Below are 25,596 nucleotides of genomic sequence, written 5' to 3' on the forward strand. Positions count from 1 at the left end.
CGGAAAAAGCGAAACACGCAGAGATCCAATAGCCAAAAAAGGGTGGGGCTCCAGATTCATCTGCTGCGTCTAGAGGAAAGAAAATTAACAGGTAAGAACATAATTTTTCCTTCCTCAGCAACAGCATCAGATGAATCCAGAGACTAGTGAGATGTAGCAAAGCAATCCTCAATCAGGGTGGGAAGCGAATGCCGCCTCGGCAATAACCGACGCACCAAAAGCAGCCTCCGCACGCACCGCCACATTCAACCGGTAATGCTTAGAAAAAATATTCTTAGAAGACCAAGTAGCCGCGCGACAAATCTCCTCCAAAGAAAAACCTCTGGACTCTGCCCAAGAAGTAACCATCGCTCGAGTGGAATGAGCCTGAAGTTTGTCGGGCAACCGCTTACCAGACGTCAAGTAAGTGGAAGCAATGGTCTCCTTGACTCAGCGAGTAATGGAAGCCTTAGATGCTGCCATACCCTTGTTGCAGCCTGCGAACAACACAAAGAGATGATCAGAATGACGAAAGTCGTTAGTAAGTTGGAGATAATTTAGGAGTATCCGATGGACATCTAGGAACTGCAGAAAAGAGAACTTCTCCTCCCAATCCTCTTTTCTGAAGGCGAGAAGAAAGAGAGACTGGTTAACATGAAAGGTGGAGACCACCTTAGGAAGAAAGGACGGAACAGTTTGCACCGACACACCCGAATCCGAAATACGCAAAAATGGATCTCTACAAGACAACGCCTGCAACTCAGACACTCGCCTAGCCGAAGCCATCGCGACAAGAAAAACCGCTTTCAACATCACATCCTTTAAAGTCGCTTTGGACAAAGGCTCAAAGGGAGACTTTTATAACCCACCAAGGACAAGTTTAAGACTCCAATCCGGACAGATCTTTTTAATAGGAGGACGAATATGTTGCACCCCTTTCAGAAATCGAACCACATCATGGTGAGACGCCAGGGAAGAACGCGCCACGCGTCCCCTGTAACAAGCAATAGCAGCCACTTGAACTTTAAGAGAATTAAAGGCCAATCCCTTGGCAACTCCATCCTGAAGAAAGGAAAGAATGTTAGAAAGTGAAACCTGGAAGGGCGACAGACCCTGAACAGCACACCAAGAATTGAAAACCCTCCAGACTCTAGCATTTGAGGCAAAGGTCGATCTCTTCTTCGCTTGAAGAAGAGTGGAAATAACCGGGTCGAAATAATCCCTACGCCTCAGCTGCGACCTTTCAAGAGCCAGGCCATAAGACCAAAGCAGGATGGATTTTCCACGGTGATGGGACCTTGAGTCAATAAGTCCGGAGTCACCAGAAAGGGCAATCGATTGCCTGTTGACAGACGAACCAGATCCACATACCAAGGACAACGCGGTCAATCCGGAGCTACCAGGGTCACCGTACCCGAATAGCGAGCTATGCGATGCAACACACACCCTATCATCGGCCAAAGAGGAAGCACATAAAGGAGACAACCCGGAGGCCAAGCAAGAGCCAACGCGTCTACCCCCCCGACCCCTGCTCCCAGTGTCTGCTGAAGAACCGAGGAAGCTTTGCATTTTTGGACGAGGCTATGAGATCCATATCCGGTAGACCCTACCGTCACATAATTTAGGTCGAACGCCTGAGCAGAGAGTCCCCATTCTCCGGGATCTAGAAGATTTCTGCTGAGAAAGTCTGCCTGAATGTTGACCTGACCTGCAATGTAGAGGAAGATGAAGTTCTGCCCATTGAAGGAGAAGTATCGCCTCTGCCGCCAACTGAGGACTGTGGGTACCGTCCTGCTTGTTGATATATGCCACCTCCGTGACACTGTCGGAAAAAACCCTCGTCGGACGGCCCCGAATCACATGTAGGAACACTTGAAGGGTTAGCCTGGTCGCTCTCAATTCCAGAAGATTGATGGGCCACTGAGCCTCCTCCAGAGACCAGACCCCCTGCGCTGTAGACTGAAGGCAGTGAGCTCCCCAGCCCAAAATACTGGCATCCGTCGTAACCACCATCCAATCTGGAGTCGCCAGAGGCATGCCCTTGAACAGATTGAGATCGCTGAGCCACCAAGGCATGCTGAGTGACGCCTGCGGCGTCCAATGCAGACGATAGCTGTAATCCTGAGACACTGGAGACCATAGAGAGAGAAGGGACTGTTGTAGCGGACTCATGTAAAAGCGCGCTCACGGCACCACTTCCAGCATAGCCACCATCAAGCCGAGAACTTGCACATAATCCCACACTCTCGGCCTGGGCGACTGGAGAAGCAGGCGAACCTGCGAGCGTAACTTCTCTCCCCGGTCGCAGGGAAGAACACTTTCCCCACCTCCGTGTTGAACAGCACACCCCCAGATGTTCCAAAAACTGGGACGGAGTAAGAGAGCTCTTTGGAAAGTTGGTGACCCATCCCAAGGATTGAAAAAGAGAAATCACCCTCTGGGTTGCCGACTAACTTTCCTGTCTGGACGATGCCTGGATCAACCAGTCGTCCAAGTAAGGATGCACTTGAATTCCCTCCTGGCGAAGAAAAGCTGCCACCACAACCATGACCTTCAAGAACATCCGTGGAGCTGTGGCAAGGCCAAACGGCATGGCTCGAAACTGATAGTGCTGACCCAGGATTGGAAAGCAAAGATACTTCTGATGTGGAGGCAATATGGGGATGTGCAGATAAGCCTCCTTGAGGTCGAGCGCCGTCAGGAATACCCCCGGCTGAAACGCCACAATGACCGACCTCACCGTTTCCATCCGGAAATGCCGGACCCGCAGAAAGCGATTGACCCTCTTGAGATCCAACACAGGCCTCACCGAACCCCCTTTTTGGGCACGATGAAGTAAATGGAATACCTCCCCTGACCCTCTCTCCGCCGGAGGGACAGGAATAACTGCCCCAATCTCCAAAAGAACTTGAAGAGTGTACCGCACCTAATCTCTCTTGGCAACCCCGTACAAGGGGAGACCAAGAAAGAATCTGCGACGGGAGAGGAAAATTCTAACTTGTAACCGTCTTGAATAATGTCCAAAACCCACCGATTCGGGCCCACTCCGTCAGAAAGGAAGACAGCCGCCCCCCAATGGTCACGATGGAGGAAGCCGACCTCCCGTCATTGGGAATTACGCAAGGCCGGGGTTCGCGCTGGTGGTGCAGGTTGGGGCTTCGAAAGGCGAAAGGAACTTTTAGGCGGAAAGCGAGTCCTAGAATTATAGGAAGAACTGGATGATGGTGGAAAGGACGGTTTCCCAGGTCTATATCTATTAACATTCCGAAAATGATTTCTGGCAGACAACGCCCTCAAAAGGTGTCTTAGGTTTATCTTCCGGCAACCTTTGCGTTTTGGTATCCACAAAAACCTTAACCAATTTTTCCAAATCGTCACCGAAGAGTAAACGACCCTGGTATAAAAGAATAAATTTATTATTATTATTATTATTATTATTAAAAGGAAGCCGCAGCAGTCTAAGCTTGGCAGTCGCATCCGCCGCCCAGTAACGAAGCCACAAGGATCTTCGAGAAACTATCGAGAGCTCCATTTGTTTCGCCGAAGCTCTAATAATATCATAGAGGGCGTCCGACATATACGCCAGACCGATTTCCATATCTGGAAAGTCAGATGGCACCGGCACCCCGGTCTCCAACCACCTATCTGCCATACCTTGAATCCATTGCAGGCAAGCCCGTGCCGCATAGGAACTGCACACCGCCGCTTGTAAGGTAACTGCCGCCGCCTCAAAAGACAGCTTAAGGGAAGATTCAATCTTTCTTTCCTGTATGTCTTTGAGGGAAATACCTCCCTCGACCGGCAAGGTAGTCTTCTTGGTAACCGCGGCCACCAAAGCATCTACCTTGGGGTTCCTAAACCCGTCAGGTTCATCCTGAGAGATAGGATACAACTGGCGCATAGCCTTCGACACCCGGAGACCGGCCTCTGGGGTGTTCCACTGGGCAGAAATAAGCTCAAGCATTGCTTCGTGTACCGGGAACGCTTTAGCCGGCTTTTTCGTGCCCGCCATAAGAGGATTAACAGAACCCGATGCCTGCGTATCCCGCTGAGAGATATTAGGGCCCTATAGCGCCTTGGTAATAAAGGAAGGCAATTCCTCCCTATGAAAAAGCCGGAGCGCGGAAGGATCATCCACCTCCCTCGTCAGCGCATCCTCAAGCTCCAAATCTTCCACCTCACCGTCTTCCAGTGAATCTGGACGGGACAGAGAGAAAGCGTCGTCCATAGGTGTTACCTGGTGCCTCTTAGCGGCCTGAGACTCCAGATGATATCCACTGGCCTGAAGGACCAATCCCTGGCCCAACATACTGGCCTGAAGCTGAGCAGGCTGAGAGGACTGCATTAAATAGGCCTTGTGCATTAACATCACAAACTCCGGAGAAAAAACCACCGGAGTCGAATGGGCCTAGGTGGAAACTGCCATCTCCTGCCTTGAAATCGGACCCGCAGCAGAAGAAACCGAAGCAACATCGCTGACAGCCGGCGCGGCCGCCAAAGTGCACCGAAGTGGAACAGCTGCAGCCGCGAGCGCGGGAGACGCAGGGCTACCTTTGCCAGCGCGGGAAATGGCCGATACAAGAGGCGCAAACTGCACATCGTCCCCCACAGCGTCCGCACACCCCGCTGCACATAGGCCTGACGGTGTTCGCCGCTTCCCACAGCGGGAACACCTTTTAACCGCCTCAACTGCCATGAAAACACAACCGCAGATCAACTACGTGGCAAAAAACTTCCGCGACAAACCCAGCAGAACCAATAAACCCAACAATCAGATAAAAACAACAAAAACAGCACTCACCCCGGAGTTCACCGACGTTAATGATGGTAGCTGCTGACTGGGACAGACAGCCAAGCTCTGTCCAGGAACAGCACAGGAGCCTCTGTGCACAAGTTGTTTTTTTTTTAATGGGAAAGAAGAAAAACATAGAGGACCATGCAGAACCCTCAATCCAGGGGAGAGGAGGGTGGAGCAGGGACTTGGTGGGGGCCCAGGTGTGACTCCAAAGTTGGCACCACTCAGCCAAACACCCAAACTGACTGAAGAGAAAAATTCTCAACAGCAGAATACACAAAAAACCAGCCAGAAACCAGGAGCTCGTGGAACAATGATAATCACCTGCTGGGAGATAGAGAATACTGAGGATACAGGGAGGGTGCCAACCAAGAGGACCACCTGTTAATCAGTTCTCTATCTCCACCTGCTGGTAGATGTGTACTATCCCACTAGTTTCTGGATTCATTTGCTGCTGTTGCTGAGGAAGTAGACCTTATTCTTCAGTGATCAATACAAGAAGAGCATAACTAAGATGAGTAATTCTCTGAATCAGTGTTTCCCAATCCTGTCCTGGAGGACCACCTTTCAGTTGGGTTTTTGGGATAACCCTAATGAATATGCATGAGAGAGATTTGCATATAATGGAGGTAATAGGCATGCAAATCTGCTCCATGCTTATTCATTAGGACTATCCTGAAAACCTGACTGGCTGGTGGTCCTCCAGGACAGGGTTGGGAACCACTGCTCTAAATGACTTTATGTGACTGATTTAATTGGAAGGACAAAAAAAACAGCAAAGGTGACCAGCAGTGCTCAATTCCTTTATTACATCAATAAAGACTAAACATGTACGTGTACTGGCCACTCTGGCCTGCCTCAGGAGTCTAAATATAAAAATATTAAATGTTTACCAAGATATTGGATAAACAAAATAATTATTTAATTGGATGCGGCACTATTTATTTAGTGTGATGTTTGGTTTGGGTTTCACATACATTTTTACTATGAAATTTCCTAATGAAAGATAAAATAAGAGCTTCATTTTGAAGTGCTTTGAATTTAGAGGCACTGTATGAGTATGTTCATGTTAAATTATAAATTTCTCTTACACTTCTATTGTTTTAATAGTTTGCAGTAACCTATTCAATACTTACATGAGGTAGCAGATGGAGTAAAGCATCTCCACTCAATGTTCCAACAGCCAAAGCAACCAGGAAGGAGAGAAGAAATCTGAAACACCCTTGATTGATGATAGGAATCAGTATTATGCCTAGCAAGGAGAGCAGGCTGATGACAGTGATAGAAATGAGACCACAAACCCAAGCTGCAAAAGGAAAGAAAGTGCATACACAAGGTTAAAAACAACTATCAGTACAGAAATTTCTCAAACATTATATAGTATTTTATATATAAGAGTAAGACAACTTTGCCTTTCCATAAAGTGTGTTTTGTAGTCATTCTTCCAAATGCCAAGCTAAAATTACTGTAATGTTGAGCCTTTCATCATTCTCTAATTCTAATCTGTTTTTTAGATGTTTGCTTACAACGAAAGATTAGGTTCTTACCTTTGCTAATCTTCTTTCTTGTAAATCCACACTTTATTCCAGGACCAGTGGGCTATTTCCGTCTACCTGCCAGGACTTTATAGGAAGTCTCAAACTTCAGAGACTTAAACCCCTCCCCCTCTTACCTCATCACTGTCCCTGTAACCTCAGTCAGTCTTAAAGCAGCCAGGAACATCTGTAGAGGATAATAACAAAAGAGGGGAACGGGAAACTCCCTGGCAAGTAAGTCTGCTTATATCAACAAATGCAAAACAGCAACAATGAAAAATGAGAGGTTATGAAACATTAAAAACCTGAATGAGAAAACAGTGCTTTAGGAAGACAAAGCCCTCACTGTAAGAAGGGGGCGCCTGAACTAGGGAACCCCCCACAACTAAGTGCTAAACCCATTCTGCTTATCAGTATTTGTAAAGGCAGATGATCAGCGAATCAGCAAGGTATAGGGTGGGTTCCCGGAATAAAGTGTGGATTTACAAGAAAGAAGATTAGCAAAGGTAAGAACCTAATCTTTCGTTCTTGTACACTCCTACTTTATTCCCAGACCAGTAGAACATAACAGAGCAGTCCAGAAAAATCAGAGTGGGACTGATGAGCCCGCTGCCAAAACAAGGGAACCAAATGCAGCATCCTACTTGGCCACCGCATTGATCCTGTAAAACTTGGTGAATGTATGCAAAGAGCACCAGGTAACAGCTCTCGTCCACAGAAACAGTCAACTCTACCCAAGAGGACGAAACACTTCTGGAAGAATGAGCCCATACCGCAAGGGAGGAATTCTTTCTGGCCATCATATAAACCGCGAAAATGGCCATATGGATCCACCTGGAAATGGTGGCCTTAAAATCAGGCCTACCTTTGCGGGCAGGACCCACCAGAACAAACAGGTAGTCAGAGAGGTGAAACTCGTTGCTGACCTGCAGATACTGCAGCAAAATCCTGTGCACATCCAAGAACCACAACACCCAGTCCTGCTCCCTCGAACCAGAGGAAGCGAAAGCAGGAAGCCAGACTTTCTGATTCACATGGAAAGTGGAAATCTTTTTCAGAAGAAACAGTATGCAGCATCACAACAGAATCCATAATACACAGAAAAAGGATCTTGGTAGGAGATCCTGAAGCTCCGAAACCCTAAGGGCTGAGATAATAGCCACCAGGAAGACTGTCTTGATTGTGAGATCCATAAGGGATGTCTGCTCCAGAGGCTCATACGGCAGATGATCCAGAGAACGGAGAAGCAGATTAAGATTCCAGGTTGAACAGGGAAGGCACAATGGAGGCCTAAGTCACAGAGCATCCAGTAAAAAATGAGACACATCCAGATGAGCTGACAATGAGCCTCTCAGAGGAGGGGGACCCATACAGGAATGACCAGCAATCTGCACCTGGAGCGAAGCTACCGCTAAGCCTTTCTTCAGGCCATCCTACAAAAACTCCAGGACCCAAGGAATCAATATAACAAATGGGTCCACCTCTATCAGGGTGCACCAGGCCTGGTAACACCTCCAAGACTTCGTATAGGCCACCACTGTGGACTTCCTTCTGCTGTGAAGAAACATGGCAATCACAGCTGAAGAATAGCCCCGGCTAGTTAAGGCTACGCACTCATGAGCCATGCCGAAAGACCAAAACGGTCCAGATCCTGCATCACAATTGGATCCTGCATAAGGAGGCGAGAATGACATGGCAGCCAGAGCTCCCGATTCTGCTGGTGCTAAACCAAGTCAGCATACCACTGCCACCTTGGCCTATTGGGTGTAACCAAGATCACCGGACCTCTATGGAATGCTATCCGCCTCAACAGATGCCCTATCATGGGCCACAGAGGGAAGACATATAGGAGACCTTCGTGTGACCAGGTCTGAACTAGAACGTCCAGGCCTGTGCAGCCTCGCAATGGCAACTGAAGAATCGATCCACTTTCCTGTTGGCCGCAGTCGCCATGAGATCGAACATGGGACACCCCCACTGATCTACTATGCAATTGAGCACTCTCCGGGGTCTACTCTCTGGGGTCCAACGTCTTGACTGACTGTCAAATCCTGTCACGTGTGCCGCTGACAGCACCACAAGGTGTCTCTCCGCTCACCAGAACAGAAGCTGAACCTCCATGCTCAGGGAGGGTCTCGTGGCCCCCTGTCGATTAATGTAAGCCACTGCCATGGCATTGTCCAAGAAGACATGGACGGCTCAATGACACACGACGTTAAAAGTCAGCTGAATCGCCCAAAGCTCCAAATGATTGATCAACCACTTGTGCTCTGAGGACGCCCACTGGCCCTGATCAGGGACGGTCATACACACTTCTCCCCAGCCTTTGAGATGCATCCGTAGACAAAATCACCCAATCCAAGATCCGGAGGGGAAGGCCCCTGGAAAGCGAGAGGGGTCACAACCACCATGCAAATCTATCCAGGGCAGAGGTGCATGCAACGGGTTGCACTGGGGATTCCAGTACAAAAGCAGAGCATCCTGCAGCGGATACAGATGGGCTCTGGCCCAAGGGACATTGATCGTTGCCACCATGGTCCCCAGAACCTGGAGGTACTGCCATGCCGTCGGGGCCGGAATGGCCAGAAGGTCCCTGACAACCTGTCAATGCTTTTCCTGATGGGACACAGGCAGAAACACTTTTGTTCTGTCCCATGTAAAATCAAACTACCAAACCCAGCGATTGCTCAAGGTGACTCTTCCTGAAGTTGATCACCCAGCCCAAGCACTGCAGCAGCTGTACCACCTGATGAACAGCCTGTTACCCCTCACACACGATGCCAAGTTCTTACCGCGACCAATATAAACTGAACATTGCTAAGACTGAAGTGTTATATATTGGTCGCGGTAAGAACTTGGCATCGTGGCCATTGGATATCTCTTGCAGGTGAAGTTGTTCCTGTGCGAAAGAAGTGTAGGTATCTTGGAGTTGTGTTTGGTTCCTCCCTGTCTTTCAAAGCTTAAATTAAGGCATTAATATCTGGTGTTTTTTTCAAGTTGCGTCTGTTGCGGAAACTATGTGATTATCTTTCAAATGATAATTTTCGAACTGTTATCGCACTGATCCATCTGTATCACACTGATCCATCTATTTAGGTCTGCCTAAATATATCTTGCACACTCTGCAGTTGGCTCAAAATACTGCTGAACGCCTTATTATTCATGCTTCGAAATTTGACCATATCTCTCCGATATTTTGAGAGCTTCATTGGCTACTTGTGGGTTTGCGGGTCGATTTCAAGGTTCTTTGCTTGATGTTTAAGTTACTTCAGTACAATTGCCCGGCTAGTGTTCGCTCTCTTTTGCAGTGGTATTGTCCCTCACGCGGGCTACGGTTGACAGATAGTTTGAAACTAGACATTCCATCATTAGTTGCCGAAAGGCTTACTGGGAATCGCAAATCTATATTTTCTGTGCAGGGCCCGGCACTCTGAAATGTGTTACCGTCGATCTTGCACCAATTGAATATTCTTTTGCAGTTCAGAAAGGAGGTGAAAACTGTGTTGTTTGAGTGTTTTTTAGGTGTCAACAATGTGATAGTATGAGTCTGAGCAGTTTTTTGCTGTTTTATTCTGCTTTGTATTTGTTTTGCACTTGTTCTAATTTTTATCACGATTATGTATGTGAGTATGTGATCTTGTTCCCTGCTTAGATTTGTAGATAGGCAGGTTATAAACAATTTTAAATAAATAAATTCCATGTCATATGATATGACATATATGGAAATAACATGATGAGCAGCTGAATACATGCTGATGACTAAGAGCTCTATTATAATCAAATTTAAGATTTATTTTTTTTTTAATTCTAATATAAAAAAGCAGTCCATAATCACAATAAAAGTGTGGAAGAAGGGATAGTCTTTCATGCCTGTGGAAGAAATGTGGTCGACTTTGAAAGCCACCATACAAGAAGCAACAAACTGCTATGTTAAATCAGTAAGTAAACGGCGAAGGAACAATAAGCCACAGTGGTTCTCTGCGGAGATTTCTGACCTCATCAAGGAGAAGAAAAAAGCATTAATCTCTTACATTCATCAGGGAAACAGGACTCTAGGGAAGTCTATCTGGCCAAGTCAAAAGCCGTCAAAACAGCAGTTAGGGAGGCCAAATTCCGCATGGAGGAGTCTCTAGCGAAGAACATCCAGAAAGGAGATAAATCCTTCTTCAGGATATCAGTGACAGAAATAAGAACCCAGGCGGGATAGTACGTCTTAGGAAACCAGACGGAGACTATGTAGAAGCGGACTCGGAAAAAGCCCAACTGTTAAATGAATACTTCTGATCAGTCTTCACCCGCGAGGCGCCAAGACTCGGCCCTCAGTTACAGACAAGGATTGACGCAGATGACCCGTTTAGTAATTTCGAGTTTACACCCAGCGGTGTCTACTGCGAGCTGTCAAAGCTTAAGGTTAACAAGGCAATGGGGCCTGACAACCTACACCCCAGGGTGCTCAGGGAGTTGTGTGATGTCTTGGCGGAACCGCTATCCGCGCTCTTCAATCTCTCCCTTAGTCCGGGTAACGTCCCGTTGAACTGGAAGACGGCTAACGTCATTCCACTCCACAAGAAAGGCTCCAAGATGGAGACAGCAAACTACAGACCGGTGAGTCTCACATCAATAGTGTACAAACTAATGGAAACTCTAATCAAACGCCAATTGGATACGATCCTGAACGAGGAGAATCTACGGGATCCGCGTCAACATGGATTTACTAAGGGGAGATCCTGCCAATCCAACCTGATCAGCTTCTTTGACTGGGTGACGAGGAAGCTGGATGTTGGGGAGTCCCTGGACATCGTATACCTGGACATCGTATACCTGGACTTCAGTAAAGCATTCAATAGCATACCACACCGCAGGTTGCTGAGCAAGATGAGTTCTATAGGATTGGGCGACACATTTACGAAATGGGTTGGGAACTGGCTTGGAGGTAGGCTTCAGAGGGTAGTGGTGAACGGCACCCCCTCCGAAATGACGGAGGTAATCAGTGGAGTGCCGCAGGGCTCAGTCCTGGGCCCGATCATATTCAACATCTTTATAAGAGACTTGGCAGAAGGGCTGCGAGGTAAAATAACATTATTCACCGATGACGCCAAACTAAGCAATGTAGTGGGCAAAAGCACAACAGACAACATGATGCACGACCTACTCCTACTGGAGCGCTGGTCTAGGTCCTGGCAACTCAGCTTCAATGCCAAAAAATGCAAAGTCATGCACCTGGGCAGCCAAAATCCATGCAAGACTTACACCCTTAATGGCGAGATCCTAACAAGAACTGAAGCAAAACGAGACTTAGGGGTGATCGTCAGTGAGAACATGAAGACTGCCAATCAAGTGGAGCAAGCTTCATCCAAGGCAAGGCAAATCATAGGTTGCATACGCAGGAGTGTCGTCAGCCATAAGCCTGAAGTCATTATGCCATTGTATAGATCCATGGTGAGGCCATGGAATACTGTGTGCAATTCTGGAGGCCGCATTACCGTAAGGATTTGCTGAGACTGGAGTCGGTCCAGAGAATGGCCACCCGGATGGTCTCGGGACTCAAGGATCTCCTGTACGAGGAACGGCTGGATAAGTTGCAGCTGTACTCACTCGAGGAACGCAGAGAGAGGGGTGACATGATCGAGACATTCAAGTATCTCACGGGCCGCATCGAGGTGGAAGAAGATATTTTCTTTTTCAAGGGTCCCGCGGCAACAAGGGGGCATCCGTGGAAAATCAGGGGGGGGGGAACTGCACGGGACACCTGGAAATTCTTTTTCACTGAAAGGGTGGTTGATCGCTGGAATAGTCTTCCACTTCAGGTTATTGAGACCAGCAGCGTGCCTGATTTTAAGGCCAAATGGGATAGACACGTGGGATCTATTCACAGAGAAGGGGAGGGGAGGGTCATTGGGGTGGGCAGACTAGATGGGCCGTGGCCCTTATCTGCCATCTATTTCTATGTTTCTATTTCTATCAAACCCATAAGCCTCCCTGCCCCCTTGATAGAAGCACTAAGAAAGTCATAGTCAAAAGGAAAAGGAAAGGTCCTCATCACTTTGAGAGAGAAAAACAAGTCACTAAGCATTATATTTAGATACTAGGAGAGGGGAAGGGAGAGCCTGACAAATCTAATGTAACACAGCCTGAACAGCACAGTCAGATATTCTTACATGTGGGCGACGACATCCAAGGAGCCCGGTTCGGACAATCCACAAGTGCTGTGTTACTTTAAAATTTGAAGACTGCCGTATCACATATGCGTGAGTGTCTTCCCAACCGCTATCTGATCACGGGACCATCAATTCAGTAAAAAACTAAAGAAGCCAACTAGGGGAGGTGGGAAGGTTTTAAGAATATCTAATTGCTGTTCCTGGATAACATCTGCTACAGGTGAGTAACTGTGCTTTATCACAGGACAAGCAGGCAACATATTCTTACATGTGGAACTTCCTAGATTAAACCAAGAGGGATGAAGGGAAGTTGGTTTCTAAGTGGAAAATAAATTATTCAGAACTGTTTTGATTCTCCAAATAGTAATGAACTGTAATGATTCTCCAAATAGTAATGAAATTTAAATAGACATCCCAGATGTTGTGAATAACATGAAGAAAGACCTAGCGAAGCTTGAAGAATGGTCTGAAATTTGGCAGCTAAAATTTAATGCTAAGAAACGCAAAGTCAAACATCTGGACTACAAAACCCTGAGGGAACGGTACAGTTTAAGGGGTTAAAAACTTATGTACACAACAGAAGAGCGGGACTTGGATGTGATTGTGTGTGATGATCTTAAGGTGGCCAAATAGCTTGAAAAAGTGACAGCAAAAGCTAGAAAGATGCTAGAGTGCATAGGGAGAGGTATGGCCAATAGGAAAAAGCAGGTATTGATGCCCCTGTATAAGACTCGGTTGAGACCTCATTTAGAATATTATGTGCAATTCCAGAGACCGCACCTTCAAAAAGAATTGATCAAGAGGAAGGCTACTAAAATAGTGCATGATCTTCGGCTTAAGGTGTATGGGGACAGACTTAAAGATCTCAGTATGTATACTTTGGAGGAAAGGCGAGAGGGGAGATAAGAGAGAGACGTTTAAATACCAACATGGCATAAATGTGCATGAATTGAGTCTCTTTCATTTGGAAAGAAGCTCTGGAGTGAGAGGGCATAGGATGAAGTTAAGAGGTGATAGGCTCAGGAGTAATCAAAGGAAATACTTTTTTTTTTACAGAAAGGATAGTAGATGCGTGGAACAGTCTCCCGGAAGAGGTGGAGGAGACAGACTGTCTGCATTCAAGAAAGTGTGGGATAGGCATGTGGGATCTCAGAGAGGAAGTGCTGAAATGTTGTCAGCTCAACCAAAAGGGAATGACATGGAGCCATGAAACTTACAAGTTATTTCACATATTCACCCCTAAGTTCAACATACCGCCTGAAATTTCTGTAACCCTTCCAAAAAATACTCTGATGTCTGGTCACTGAAATACTGCTCCACTGCTGCAATCACCTCCAAATCACTTGAAAATTGTCATCCTGTTAAACTTTTTTTAAAGTTTGGAAACAGAAAATATTCAGATGGAGCAAGATCTGGTTAATAGAGTAAATAAATGGTCGATGAACTGAACCCCAACTGCGTCAAAACTTTCATCATTTTCCAGCCTTGTGAGAAGGTGCAGCGTCTTGAAAAAAAAAATTAAAAAAAAAACACCTTCTTTCCAAAGATTCCTTCTTTTTTTCTTTCAATGCCTCCTTTAATCTGCACAGCCAAGTTACAGTAATATTCTGAATTAACTGTTTAGCCCCTTGGAAGATAGTCAATCATTACAACACCTTTCTAATCCCTAAACACTGTGGCTTTGACCTTTCCTGCCAACTTTGAGAGTTGAATTTCCTTGGCCTTGGACAACCTGAGTGCAGCCATTGCATGGACTGCTGTTTTGTATCAGGATCATAGTGGTGTAACCATGTTTCATCAACATTAACTAATTGTTCCAAAATGTTGGCACCAGCTCGCTGAAAATGCTGCAAAATCAACTTGGACGTGTCCACTCATCATCATTTCTCGTCAACATTTAAACATTTGGGCATCCACTTGGCTGACAGCTTCTGCATACCCAGCTGTTTGTGGAGCATACACCGAACACACTCCCTGGATATCTGTAGTATCTCAGCAATTGTTTTAGCCGATATTTGTCAATCTACCAAAATCACGTCATGGACATGGTCAACAATTTCAGGAGTAGACACCATTTGAGGCCTCCCAGACCTTGATGCATCTTCGGACTCAAAAACTCCATGCTTAAAGTTTGCACATCACTTCTTCACTGTGGAGTATGATGGGCATTTGTCACTCAATGTTTGCCATACGTTCATCGATTTCCCTTGGAATTTTCTTCTGCAGGAATAGAAACTTCATGACAGCTCGGAGTTCCACAGCTGAAAATTCCATACTTTTTGTTGGCATGGTTCAATCAATGATCTGAAACCAATGTCAAAACATAGCATTATAATTCTCAAATTGACACTTTGCAAAATAAAATAGCATCCTTTTCAGCTACAGTGGGAAAATAACGCTCAGAATTTAGAGTTGGTTGGGTGGAGAAGTTTCCAGCACCCTCTTGTATCTGGGAAAGAGGTGGAGTTGAATGATAACTGACATCATTCTGCAAGCAGCTTGAGCGTTCCGAGAGATAACTCTAGCATTCAGGACTACTAGACACACTGCACTAGAATGATTGTTTACTCCCGCTCCATGTCAATAAATGTTTTTCTTACATATTTAACAAAGAAAGTTATGTCTATTGTTTTCTGTTAAACTTTAACATGTTTTTATTTTGTTTGAATTTACAAGATCTTTTAAATGAGCATTGGGTACACGGATGTGAAAGAAAACTGTGGGGGGATGGTGAGAAGACAGAAAAGAATTGACTGGGGCTGGTGAGAGGATGGTAGCAATATGATGGTGTTGGGTTGGGGGGAGTATAGAATTGACTGGGGACAGGTGGAGATGGGGACCAGATTAAGACCCCATGCACATCTCTACTTCAGATATATTTATTACCTTGTTTCTCTACCTTGAAATGGTAGGATATAATCAAATCACCTCAAGGTCTCTTTCTACTGCATGATCAGTATCTCAACCCCTAAACTATATTACTAAAGTAAATCAATATGTTTTTAGTTTGCACTGAAGACAGATCAAAGAAAATGTGCTAAAAAAATGTGCAACAAGATATACTTGTTCTTTAAATGAAGTCACTTAAATACCTAGTTATTCATCAACTCTCCTTCTCATTATACAGACAGAAAAGGCATTCCTTTGAAAAAAAGCACTCATCTATGGAAATGTTCTAATTATCTTAGTTCAAAACATGTGCAAAATGACAGTTTTCTACCTTGTTTCAGCATCTTAATTGGGAGAAAATGCTTAGCAGTCCATTTGCAAAGCCCCTTGATAATTAAACTAGGGTCGATGCTGGGACTAAATGAGCCTAGACTGTGAAACATAGGATATACTGCCACATACCTCCAAGTTAATGCAGCAGTAGCTGTTTCACTAAAAGAGATTTATCCTGAACAAGTTAGCCTTTATTAATGATGCAAGTCATTAAAAATAATTACTCCTAGAATATTCCATTATTATTAATATCACAGCAAAATTAATTCAACTTTCATATCCAAAAATAGCAATCAGCACCTGAAAACAACTAATTAATATTCCCATTAGTAATCTTTGCTTTCAAAACAAGGGCAATTTCTTTTAGGGTATTTAAATTATATAGCCACATGGAAAAAAAGAATGTGCATTAAAAATACTTATCTAGAATTTTATGATGATATTTTCTCCTTGCTTGAAAAAGCAGAAAAACTCATTATGCAACAGAAAATAATTCAGCCATGGTAACTGGCTTCAGACCACATTCAAACAACTTAGGGCCCGATTCTCAAAACGTTAACGTGGTTGCAGACGTTTAGCCAGCATGTATTTTAGCAGCGGATTATCAAAACGGCTTATGGAAGTCTTTAGTGAGCTTTCTAGCAGTCTCCGACACTGCCATGCAAACGGGCTCTTGAATATTGAAACGAAACTCTGGTGGATTCTTAAACATCGCCGAGCCATTCTCCAAGAGTGGTGTCGGCGGCTTCTGGCGACAAAAATCAACGTCTGATCTGGGGTTGCCGGTATAGTGATAGCACTATTAAAAGTGCATCTTGTGGCATGTGTTTTGACTATGGCTAATGAAAAAAAAAAAAAAAATTACATGAAGAATCATAAATTGTCTAATTCTTTTTGTGTGTATGGGAGTAATAAAAGCATGCTTTGAGCACGTTTATTAAAGTCCCCTCGGCAGCGGGCGAAATACCCAATCTCTCCCGCTGCCAAGGGCAAATTCAAGCAGCAGGAGAGATGCCCACCAATCTCTTCCACTGCCAACACCCCCCCTCCCCCCGGTAGCAGGAGTTGCCCAATCTCTCCTGCCACCAAATGACACAACCCCAGTAGTGGGAGAGATGCCCAATTTCTCCCGCCGACGACACACTCAACCCCCCTCGGCAGTGGAGAGATGCCAACGCTCTCCTGCCACCATGAAATCCCCCCCACCCGTGCTCCGATGACCCCTGCCCTCTCCCCCTTACCTTACTCTCAGATGGCTGGCCAGAGGGATGCCTACTCCCTCCGACCAGCTGGGCCGCCTCTTCAAAATGGGGAGGGGCCTGACGCTCTGATTGGCCCAGGTTGTTTAAGGCCCCTCCTATGGGCTGATTTCGGGGCTTCCCCTGCCTCTTAGCTGTTCGGACTTCCCCTGCTTGCTCTGAGTATGTGTAAGAGTTGCTCTCCCAGCGATCAATCAGATGGCAGAGTCCAGGATTACGCCAAACCTCCACGTGAATCATTTGCATGCAAACATTTTAGTACATTTTTAGTACATTTTTGAATCGGCCAAAAATTGGATCGGAGTAGAACCACACGATCTTACCAATCCTCTTTAGTGCTAGGCCTCAGAGCAGTGTGGCCACAGTTACACACCACCCCAGATAAAACAAATTGCCAGAAGGCAAACTAAACAACTCGGTTACAGACCTGCAAAGGAGAGGAGATTCAAGGGTGGGGAGAGACCTCCAGGGGAACGAAGGTGAAATGGACCTACTCTTGGTGGACTAATTTGAGTCTCCTATCCAACAGCTCCATCAGAACAGCTGGGGCCCCATAATTGATTCCTTACACAATATGGTTGATGTAAAGGAAATGGGCCTTCAACCTTGGCCTGACCCAGTAAGGCTATTCTTATGTTCTTGCTAAGATTAAAAAAGAGATACAAGAAGATTAAGAGGTAACCCTAATTTGAATTATTTATGAAGTTACAGTGTCTTACCTGAGGCACTGGCTTTGTGCTTATCCAAATCCTCAACATGCAGTTGACTAGAGTGTTTAACGCAAAGTCTGCTATCAATTTGATATAGAAGTGCAGGGCAGAGGTATGTAAACTGATCAGGAGAAATTGGAGAGTTGACACCAAGACCATAATACTGAAGCAGCTGGGTGACATTCAAACACTACAAAAATTATACAAAATATTTAATAAGTAATCTCTTGTACTAAACATAAATATAAATAATAGGAACAACTAGCAGAAAACAACTGACATTAAGAAGGCATACTGAAATAGGTTAAGACATCCTCCCGAATATTAAGATATATGATTCTATGGGGACTCTTATTTTAAATTTTTGTCGAAATACTAGTTTTGACAATGATTTTTTAGACTTGACATAATGCTTGCAAATGAGGTTTTCCATCAGCTATAGGACTTGTATGAGGTTATACCTTGTTAAGTGTCTATTAGTTACTGCATATACTCTAATATAAACAGTATTTTGGGCTAAAAAAATGGCCCCAAAATGTGGGTCTTTGTTTATATTCGGGTCTTGCCCCCTCCCGAACCTGTTGGGCCTGCCATGAGACCTGGTGGTAGGATCTCTCCCACCTCCTGTCCCAGCCAATTGTAAAAAATTTTACCTCCTTCCAGCCTCCCTTGCATACCTTTAGTATCCTTAGTGGTCCAGCAGTGTCCAGGATAGGAGGGATCCCTCCCGCCTGCTGTCCCAGCCGATTCTAGTAATTTTTACTTCCCTCCCCCACGTACCTTTAATATCCCTGGTAGTCCAGTAATGAACTGCGGCAGGAGTGACCTTTCTTCGCTCCTGCCCATGCAGAACTAGTGGCTCTGCACTGGCAAGAGTGACCTTCTTTAACTCCTGCCTGTGCAGAGCTCCTTGCTGATTGGCTGCGAAGAGGACTTGCGACAGCCAATCAGCTAGCAGCTCTATGCGGGCATAAGTGACCATTCCGGAAGGAAGGTCGCTCCTGCCACGGTTCATAGCTGGACCACCAGGGATACTAAAGGTATATGGGGAAGGTGGGAGGGAGGTAAAAATGATTAGAATTGGCTGGGACAGGAGGCGGCAGGGTACAGAACCTGGCAGGGAGGGAGGGCAGTTGGGTACAGAGACTGGGAGGGAGGGAGGGGCAAAACCTGGCAGGGCAGAGTACTTGAATATTAACTTCCCCCCACCCAGTTTATATTCGAGTTAACTTTTTTTCCTCCCTTTTTTGGTGATGGGGAAGGTTACTTCGGTTTATATTTGGGTCTGTTTATATTTGAGTATATACGGTATGTGATTATTAAGCTTACTGATGAAATCTATACCTCTGAGATAAATCAAAACAATTCAAACTGGAACATGAGCATATGGGACCTGGAAATCATTTAAAATACATACATGAAACTGAGGAAAGTCATTTTCTTAAATAGCATAACAGACAAAATAAAATTTGCCCACTGTGCTGATTTCCTTTACAATTATAACTATTAGTAAAAGTTCACCCTGTATCAAATTTTTTAAAAAAGCATGAAATGCATAATTTAAGTATATACTTTTTTGGAAAATATCCTTTTAGAATCAAAAATACATTTTTAACTAGTTGACTACTATTCTTTACATTCCTGGAAATAGAAGTGTGCTACAAATTACATATAACTTGAATCATCATTCAATACAGATCAAATTCTATTTGAATGATATAATTTGAAATCCTTCCAACCAGACACTTTACAAAGAACTTGGTGAGAACTTAGAAGATAAACACTAACCCCCTCTTCTATTAAACTGCGCTACTAGTTTGTAGCGCAGAGAGCCGTGCTGATTGGCCTGCGCTGCTCCCGACGCTCATAAGAACTCTATGAGCGTTGGGAGCAGCGCGGGTCATTCAGCGCAGCTCACCACGCTACAAACTGCTATCGCAGTTTCTTAGAAGAGAGGGTAAGATTCTGATTCTCAAAACAGCACCAGAATCAGCTAGCACCTGAAAAAAAAAATGGCACTGGTCACATTTCAAAACTACAGCACTGTTTTGAGAATCATGGTCTGCTTAAGAACATAAGAACATTAAAAGATAGGTGTGGGAAATATAGGCAAAGGTTTTACAGGCCAACATTTCCGGCACCTATCTTTGACGTAGAATCATGCTTAGCAGCGCCAAACATCAACCCTATCCATAATCATGACTTTTTTGATGTTTGGCACTGGGAAGCATCTGCATAGATACAATTCAGGTGCCTACTTTATTTTCTCAATTAGCTTTTTATTGGTTTTTAATAGCACAGTCAATTGCCACATCGTTAATGGCCACTTAAAACACTAACTTAGGCGCCCTCCAAACAGCGCACTTTTGAGAATCCAGGCCTAAGAGCTCCTTTTATCAAACCGCAGTACAGCTTTTTACCAAGGGCCAGCAAGATAAATGCTCTGACACTCATAGGAATTGAATGAGCATCAGAGCATTTACCTCAGCCCAAGGTAAAAAGCTCTACTGCTGTTTGATGAAATGGGCCCTAAATGATTACGTGATGTATATTACTTTTTACCACATGCTCTTCTTCTTTAAGGCAAGGTGGAATAAAAGCAAACACACAAATTATCTAATACAGGCATAAAAAAATATTAGATACTGTCTATATTCTTTAAATTCTCCTTGTTTTCTTAAAATAAAAAAGTTTAAAATATATATTTTGTAATATATAGCTTAGAAATTTTTCCATCACTTCTGCTCTATAGATTTTTTTTTAAAAAAAACAACCCAAAACTAATTAATTAGCAAAAGTAAAATATCTCAACATTATATGATTATGAGCTACATTTTCCATAGAATTCCTTAAAATTCTAAGAGTAACTTTGTCTGAAATTACATACTCCTTTCAACATAAATGTAAACCAATCTCCTAATGGAAACAAAATAAAAAAATAAATTACCACTCTCTTTTTCCTTCAGAGCAAAGTGACAGAAATCTTTTAAGATTTACATGTTTCCATCTGAATACATTCATACATGAAATATTTATCTACAATTAATCTACTTAAAATTCACATGGTTTTGTATTATGTATGTTGAATGGCATGAGTTAACATAATACTTTTTTAAGGCCAATTACCTCGTCATGCTGATGGTCTTCTTCACCATGATCCTGATGACTATGAAATGAAAAAACACCCTGTTTACGAACACTAATTTGATTATTTGGTGCTTCACGTTTTTGAGCATGGCGATGTCCATTTCCTTCATCAGGATTATGATCTTGCTGTCCAGGAGTTGCACTAAGATCATTACCATACTCATGGAGGTGCGGGCGAATAAGAGAGAGGTTCACACGCTCGTGTTTATGAACATGATTATGTTCATGCTGTTCACCATGATCACTGTCACTGCCAGACTCAGGTGTCGTTTCCATAGGGGTTTCTCTGCTTTTGTTTCGTTTCCGTTTCTTTCTGTGCTTTTGTGACATTCCTTCAGGTTGCTCTTGTGATGTACTGGTATTTGTTAAATGTTCCTGACTCTGTTCCCTATGTTGAGTATGGCTAATGGAGTCATTATGAGAATGATGAGTACTATTATGCTCACGATAATGGCGCGGATCATGGTGGTGGCGATTAAGATGATGGTTATGGTCATGAGAATGCTTATTATCAGATTTAACAGAGGATTCTGTTGTCTCTCCTCTCAATAGATCACATTTCTTGTTTCTTTTTGCAGAATCACTGCTCATAGTTTGATTTTCTGAACTGGAATGAGAATGGGAGTGTATATGGCTATGCCAATGAGTATGTTTTCCTTCTTGCACCTCTAAAGCTTCCAAGTGAGAAACATGGTCATGACCAATGTCCTCGTGATTTATCTCAACTACTTTCACTTCACCAAGGCCCAGGTTTGCTAAAAGTTTTTCTAGACCATAAAATGACAATCTTCCATTTTCACCATATCTGTCAAAAAGTTTCTCAATATAATATCTTTGTTCATGCTCAGCTTCTGGAACAGATTCTTTACTTGCTCCAGAATCCACTCCTCCATTCTGGTGATAAGGCTCTTCTGAAATTTGATAATCACTGTGGTTATGTACGTGACTGTCATCATGCCCATGGTCGTGTCCATCTTTATGGCAATGGTTACATTGATGAAAAATAAATGTTAACAAGCAAATGATGCAAAATTTTGTGTGCATATGTACTTTCATTTTTTTAATTTCTGTAATGAAAAGAGAAAAAATATATATTCAAAAGTTAAGAACAGACTTCATATCACAAGTACAAAACCTTTCAATATTTAAGTTTAAACACTTTTATTGACGACAATAGAGTAAGAAGGACAAGAACAAACAATATCATCAGAGCACAAACAAGTCAAAATCGAAAGAAGCATGCTACGCTAGTCATCAAATGATTTTAAACAGTAAAACATAACACCCCCTCCTCATACCCCCCTCCCGACACATAAGTCCAGTAAACCTCTTTGTACCAAAATTATGCTGGACAACATCCTACAACAGAGAGGAAACACCTTTCAATATTTAAAATATTCAACTATATATAAAAATGATTTAACTCAGTCTTCCACATTTAAATTAGTTGCCATATAAAGCACATTTCTTTAAAACAAGGAAAACTTTTACATTACTGATCTATTAAATTCAAACCACAAAACTAGGCAAAATGTACTACATTACTAATTGTTACACACTTCTGAAGCATACTAATCTTGAAAGCACAGATATCTTTTCATCGTCAGGATTTAAATAAATTCAATTCATTATAACCAAACTTTAGTATTAAACATATGATAAATAAAGCAGCACACTATAAAGATAGCATTACTACTTACCTTCCGCTGCTTGCTGTCTGATTGTCTGTACTGAATGGTCATTGGTATTTACTTTTCATGTACTCTTAGGGGAGGAGATGTTTCAGCAATGTCAAATGACAAAACTTACTAATATTGCATAACAAGATGTAAGATTTGGAATGCTTGCCATTAAACAAGTCAGCATTCAAGAATTTCACAGCTCATCTTCATCAATCAATAAAATCATTGTCATTGCCAGAAATCATCTGACAGATACCGTAACTATTTCTAGAATAAGACTGTGTGATCTGAAAATGTATTCTCATATACAGTATTTATCATGATAAACAGAAGGTGTTAATTTGTCTATTTCACAGTAATTTGGAACACTGGCTATATGAGAGCTTGGAAGTGCGTGCCCCCCTCACATACAGAATAACCCTTCAGAAACTGTGGAGTCCACTTTTTTTTTTTCAGGGAAAGAAGAAAAATAGGGACTCAGTCAAACCCTCTATCACTGGAGGGAGGGTGAGGCAGGGACCTGGGGGGGCCCAGGTGTAACCCCTAAAGCCGGCACCGTTCAGCCGGACACCCCTGTCTCACTGAAGAGGAAACCTCAACAGGAGAAATAAGAACATAAGAAGTTGCCTCCACTGGATCAGACCAGAGGTCCATCGCGCCCAGCGACCCGCTCACGCGGCGGCCCATCAGGTCCGTGACCTGTGAAGTGGTTTCTGTCTAATCCTATAACCTACCTCTACTTCTTTCTGTACCCCTCAATCCCCTTATCTTTTAGGAACTTATCTAGACCTTCCTTGAACCCCTGTAGCGTGCTCTGGCCTATTACAGCCTCCGGGAGCGTGTTCCATGTGTCCACCACCCTCTGAGTGAAAAAGAACCTCCTAACATTTGTTCTAAACCTGTCCTTTTTCAATTTCTCCGAGTGCCCCCTTGTGCTTGTGGCTCCCCACAGCCTGAAGAATTTGTCCCTGTCTACCTTCTCTATACCCTTCATGATTTTGAAGATTTCTATCATATCTCCCCTAAGTCTCCGCTTTTCCAGAGAGAATAGCCCCAGCATTTCCAATCTGTCCGCATATGAGAAGTTTTCCATACCCTTTATCAACTTTGTCGCTCTTCTCTGGACTCCCTCAAGTACCGCCATGTCCTTTTTGAGGTATGGCGACCAGTACTGGACACAGTACTCCAGATGTGGGCGCACCATCGCCCGATATAGCGGCAAAATGACTTCCTTCGTCCTGGTCGTGATACCCTTTCCGATGATACCCAACATTCTGTTCGCTTTCTTTGAGGCTGTCGCACACTGTGCTGATGCTTTCAATGTTGTGTCTACCATCACCCCCAGGTCTCTTTCAAGTTTACTCACCCCCAGCAACGATCCCCCCATTTTATAGTTGAACATCGGGTTCTTTTTCCCTACATGCATGACTTTGCATTTCTCAGTGTTAAAACTCATTTGCCATTTTTTTGCCCAGTCTTCCAATCTCGTTAAGTCCCTTTGCAGGTTTTCACAGTCTTCCTTGGTTGTAACCTTGCTGTAGAGTTTGGTGTCGTCCGCAAATTTAATGACCTCACAGTTCGTCCCTGTCTCCAAGTCGTTAATAAATATATTGAACAGGAGCGGTCCCAGCACCGACCCCTGTGGGACTCCACTCGTGACCCATTGCCATTCTGAGTAATGGCCCTTTACTCCAACCCTTTGTTTCCTGCCTGCCAACCAATGTTTGATCCATCGGTGGATATCCCCTTGCACCCCGTGATTCCACAGCTTCTTAAGCAGCCGTTCATGGGGTACCTTGTCGAAGGCTTTTTGGAAGTCAAGGTAAATGATGTCAATGGATTCCCCTTTATCCATCTGTCTGTTTATTCCCTCAAAGAAGTACAGCAAGTTCGTGAGGCATGACCTTCCCTTGCAGAAGCCGTGCTGGCTTGCCTTCAGCTGCCCATTTTTTTCTATGTGGCCGCAGATGGTGTCCTTAATCAGTGCTTCCATCATCTTTCCCGGAACCGAGGTCAAACTCACCGGCCTGTAGTTTCCCGGGTCACCCCTTGATCCTTTCTTGAAGATGGGCGTGACATTTGCTATTTTCCAGTCCTCTGGGATCTCCCCTGTTTCTAAGGAAAGGATACATATTTTGCGAAAAGTTTCTGCAACTCACTGATAACTCACTGATAACTCACTGAAGAGAAAAATCTCAACAGGAGAAATAAGATTTCAGTCACAGCCAGAATCCAGGAGCTAGGTGAATAGCGACTTTCCCCTGCTGGGAGATAGAGCATACTGATGAGACAGGAGGAGTGCCAGCCAATATGACCACCTGTTAATCAGTTTCTCTATCTCCGCCTGCTGGTAGATGTGGGCTATCCCATTGGTCTCTGGATTCATCTGCTGCTGTTGCTAGGGAAACAGTATTTATCATGATAAACAGAAGATGTTAATTCGCCTATTTCACAGTAATGAATAAAAATATTTACTGTTCAAAAAGCTGGAACACTGGCTATATGAGAGCTTGGAAGGGTGATGAGTATATAAATATGGCTTCTAATTTGAGAAGCTTTTAAAAAGGTAAATTACAGTATTCATCTTTTAAAATTTAGGTAGTGTTTGAGTACTTAAAACTAGTGCTCATCAATGCTTTCACTTTACTATAACATTTATAAGGATGTTTTTAGTTTCAAAACTAATATATTTTAAAAAATTATCATCATAAGCCCTTCATCCAAAGGATTTTCCCCCAGAGCTCTAGCACTAGAGAATGACATGGTGGCTGTTACCGGAGGGGGGGGGGGGGGGGAAGTGCTCACTGCTGGAACGGGGACAAGGCCATCCACTGCCCCGTGGAGTGGTGAGTGGCCTTGTCCCCACAGTTGAGAACGCGTGAGGTCACCGATCTTGCGTGGCCCCATTCCTCCTTCCTACCTACCGAATCTATCTCCCTCCCTCCCCCTTACCTTTGCGGCACGTTAGTAAAGTAACTTACTGAAGCCGGCCGAGCCTGTCTGCTATCGCGTGTGTGTGGGCGGAAGCTTCTCCTCTGACGCTTCTCCTCCTCCGGTTGCGTCAGAGGAGAAGCTTCCGCCCACACATTACGCGAATGCAGGCAGGCTC

At 44.2% G+C, this 25,596-nt stretch overlaps 1 protein-coding gene across 7 annotated transcripts in view; it reads right to left on the reverse strand.

The window, feature by feature from the left end:
• The window catches only part of SLC39A10 (solute carrier family 39 member 10), a 147,399-nt gene that overhangs the window by 101,403 nt on the left and 20,400 nt on the right, over nucleotides 1-25,596 (reverse strand). For all 7 annotated transcript variants that reach the window (XM_033944670.1, XM_033944664.1, XM_033944668.1 and 4 more), the window contains exons 2-4: nucleotides 20,785-21,872; nucleotides 17,668-17,848; nucleotides 5,911-6,080 (exon numbers count right to left, since the gene is read on the reverse strand). In XM_033944670.1, the coding sequence (XP_033800561.1) occupies nucleotides 5,911-6,080; nucleotides 17,668-17,848; nucleotides 20,785-21,872 (1,439 nt within the window). The remainder of the gene's footprint in view (nucleotides 1-5,910; nucleotides 6,081-17,667; nucleotides 17,849-20,784; nucleotides 21,873-25,596) is intronic.

This window comes from Geotrypetes seraphini, chromosome 5 (assembly GCF_902459505.1).
Source record: "Geotrypetes seraphini chromosome 5, aGeoSer1.1, whole genome shotgun sequence".
NCBI lineage: Eukaryota > Metazoa > Chordata > Amphibia > Gymnophiona > Dermophiidae > Geotrypetes > Geotrypetes seraphini.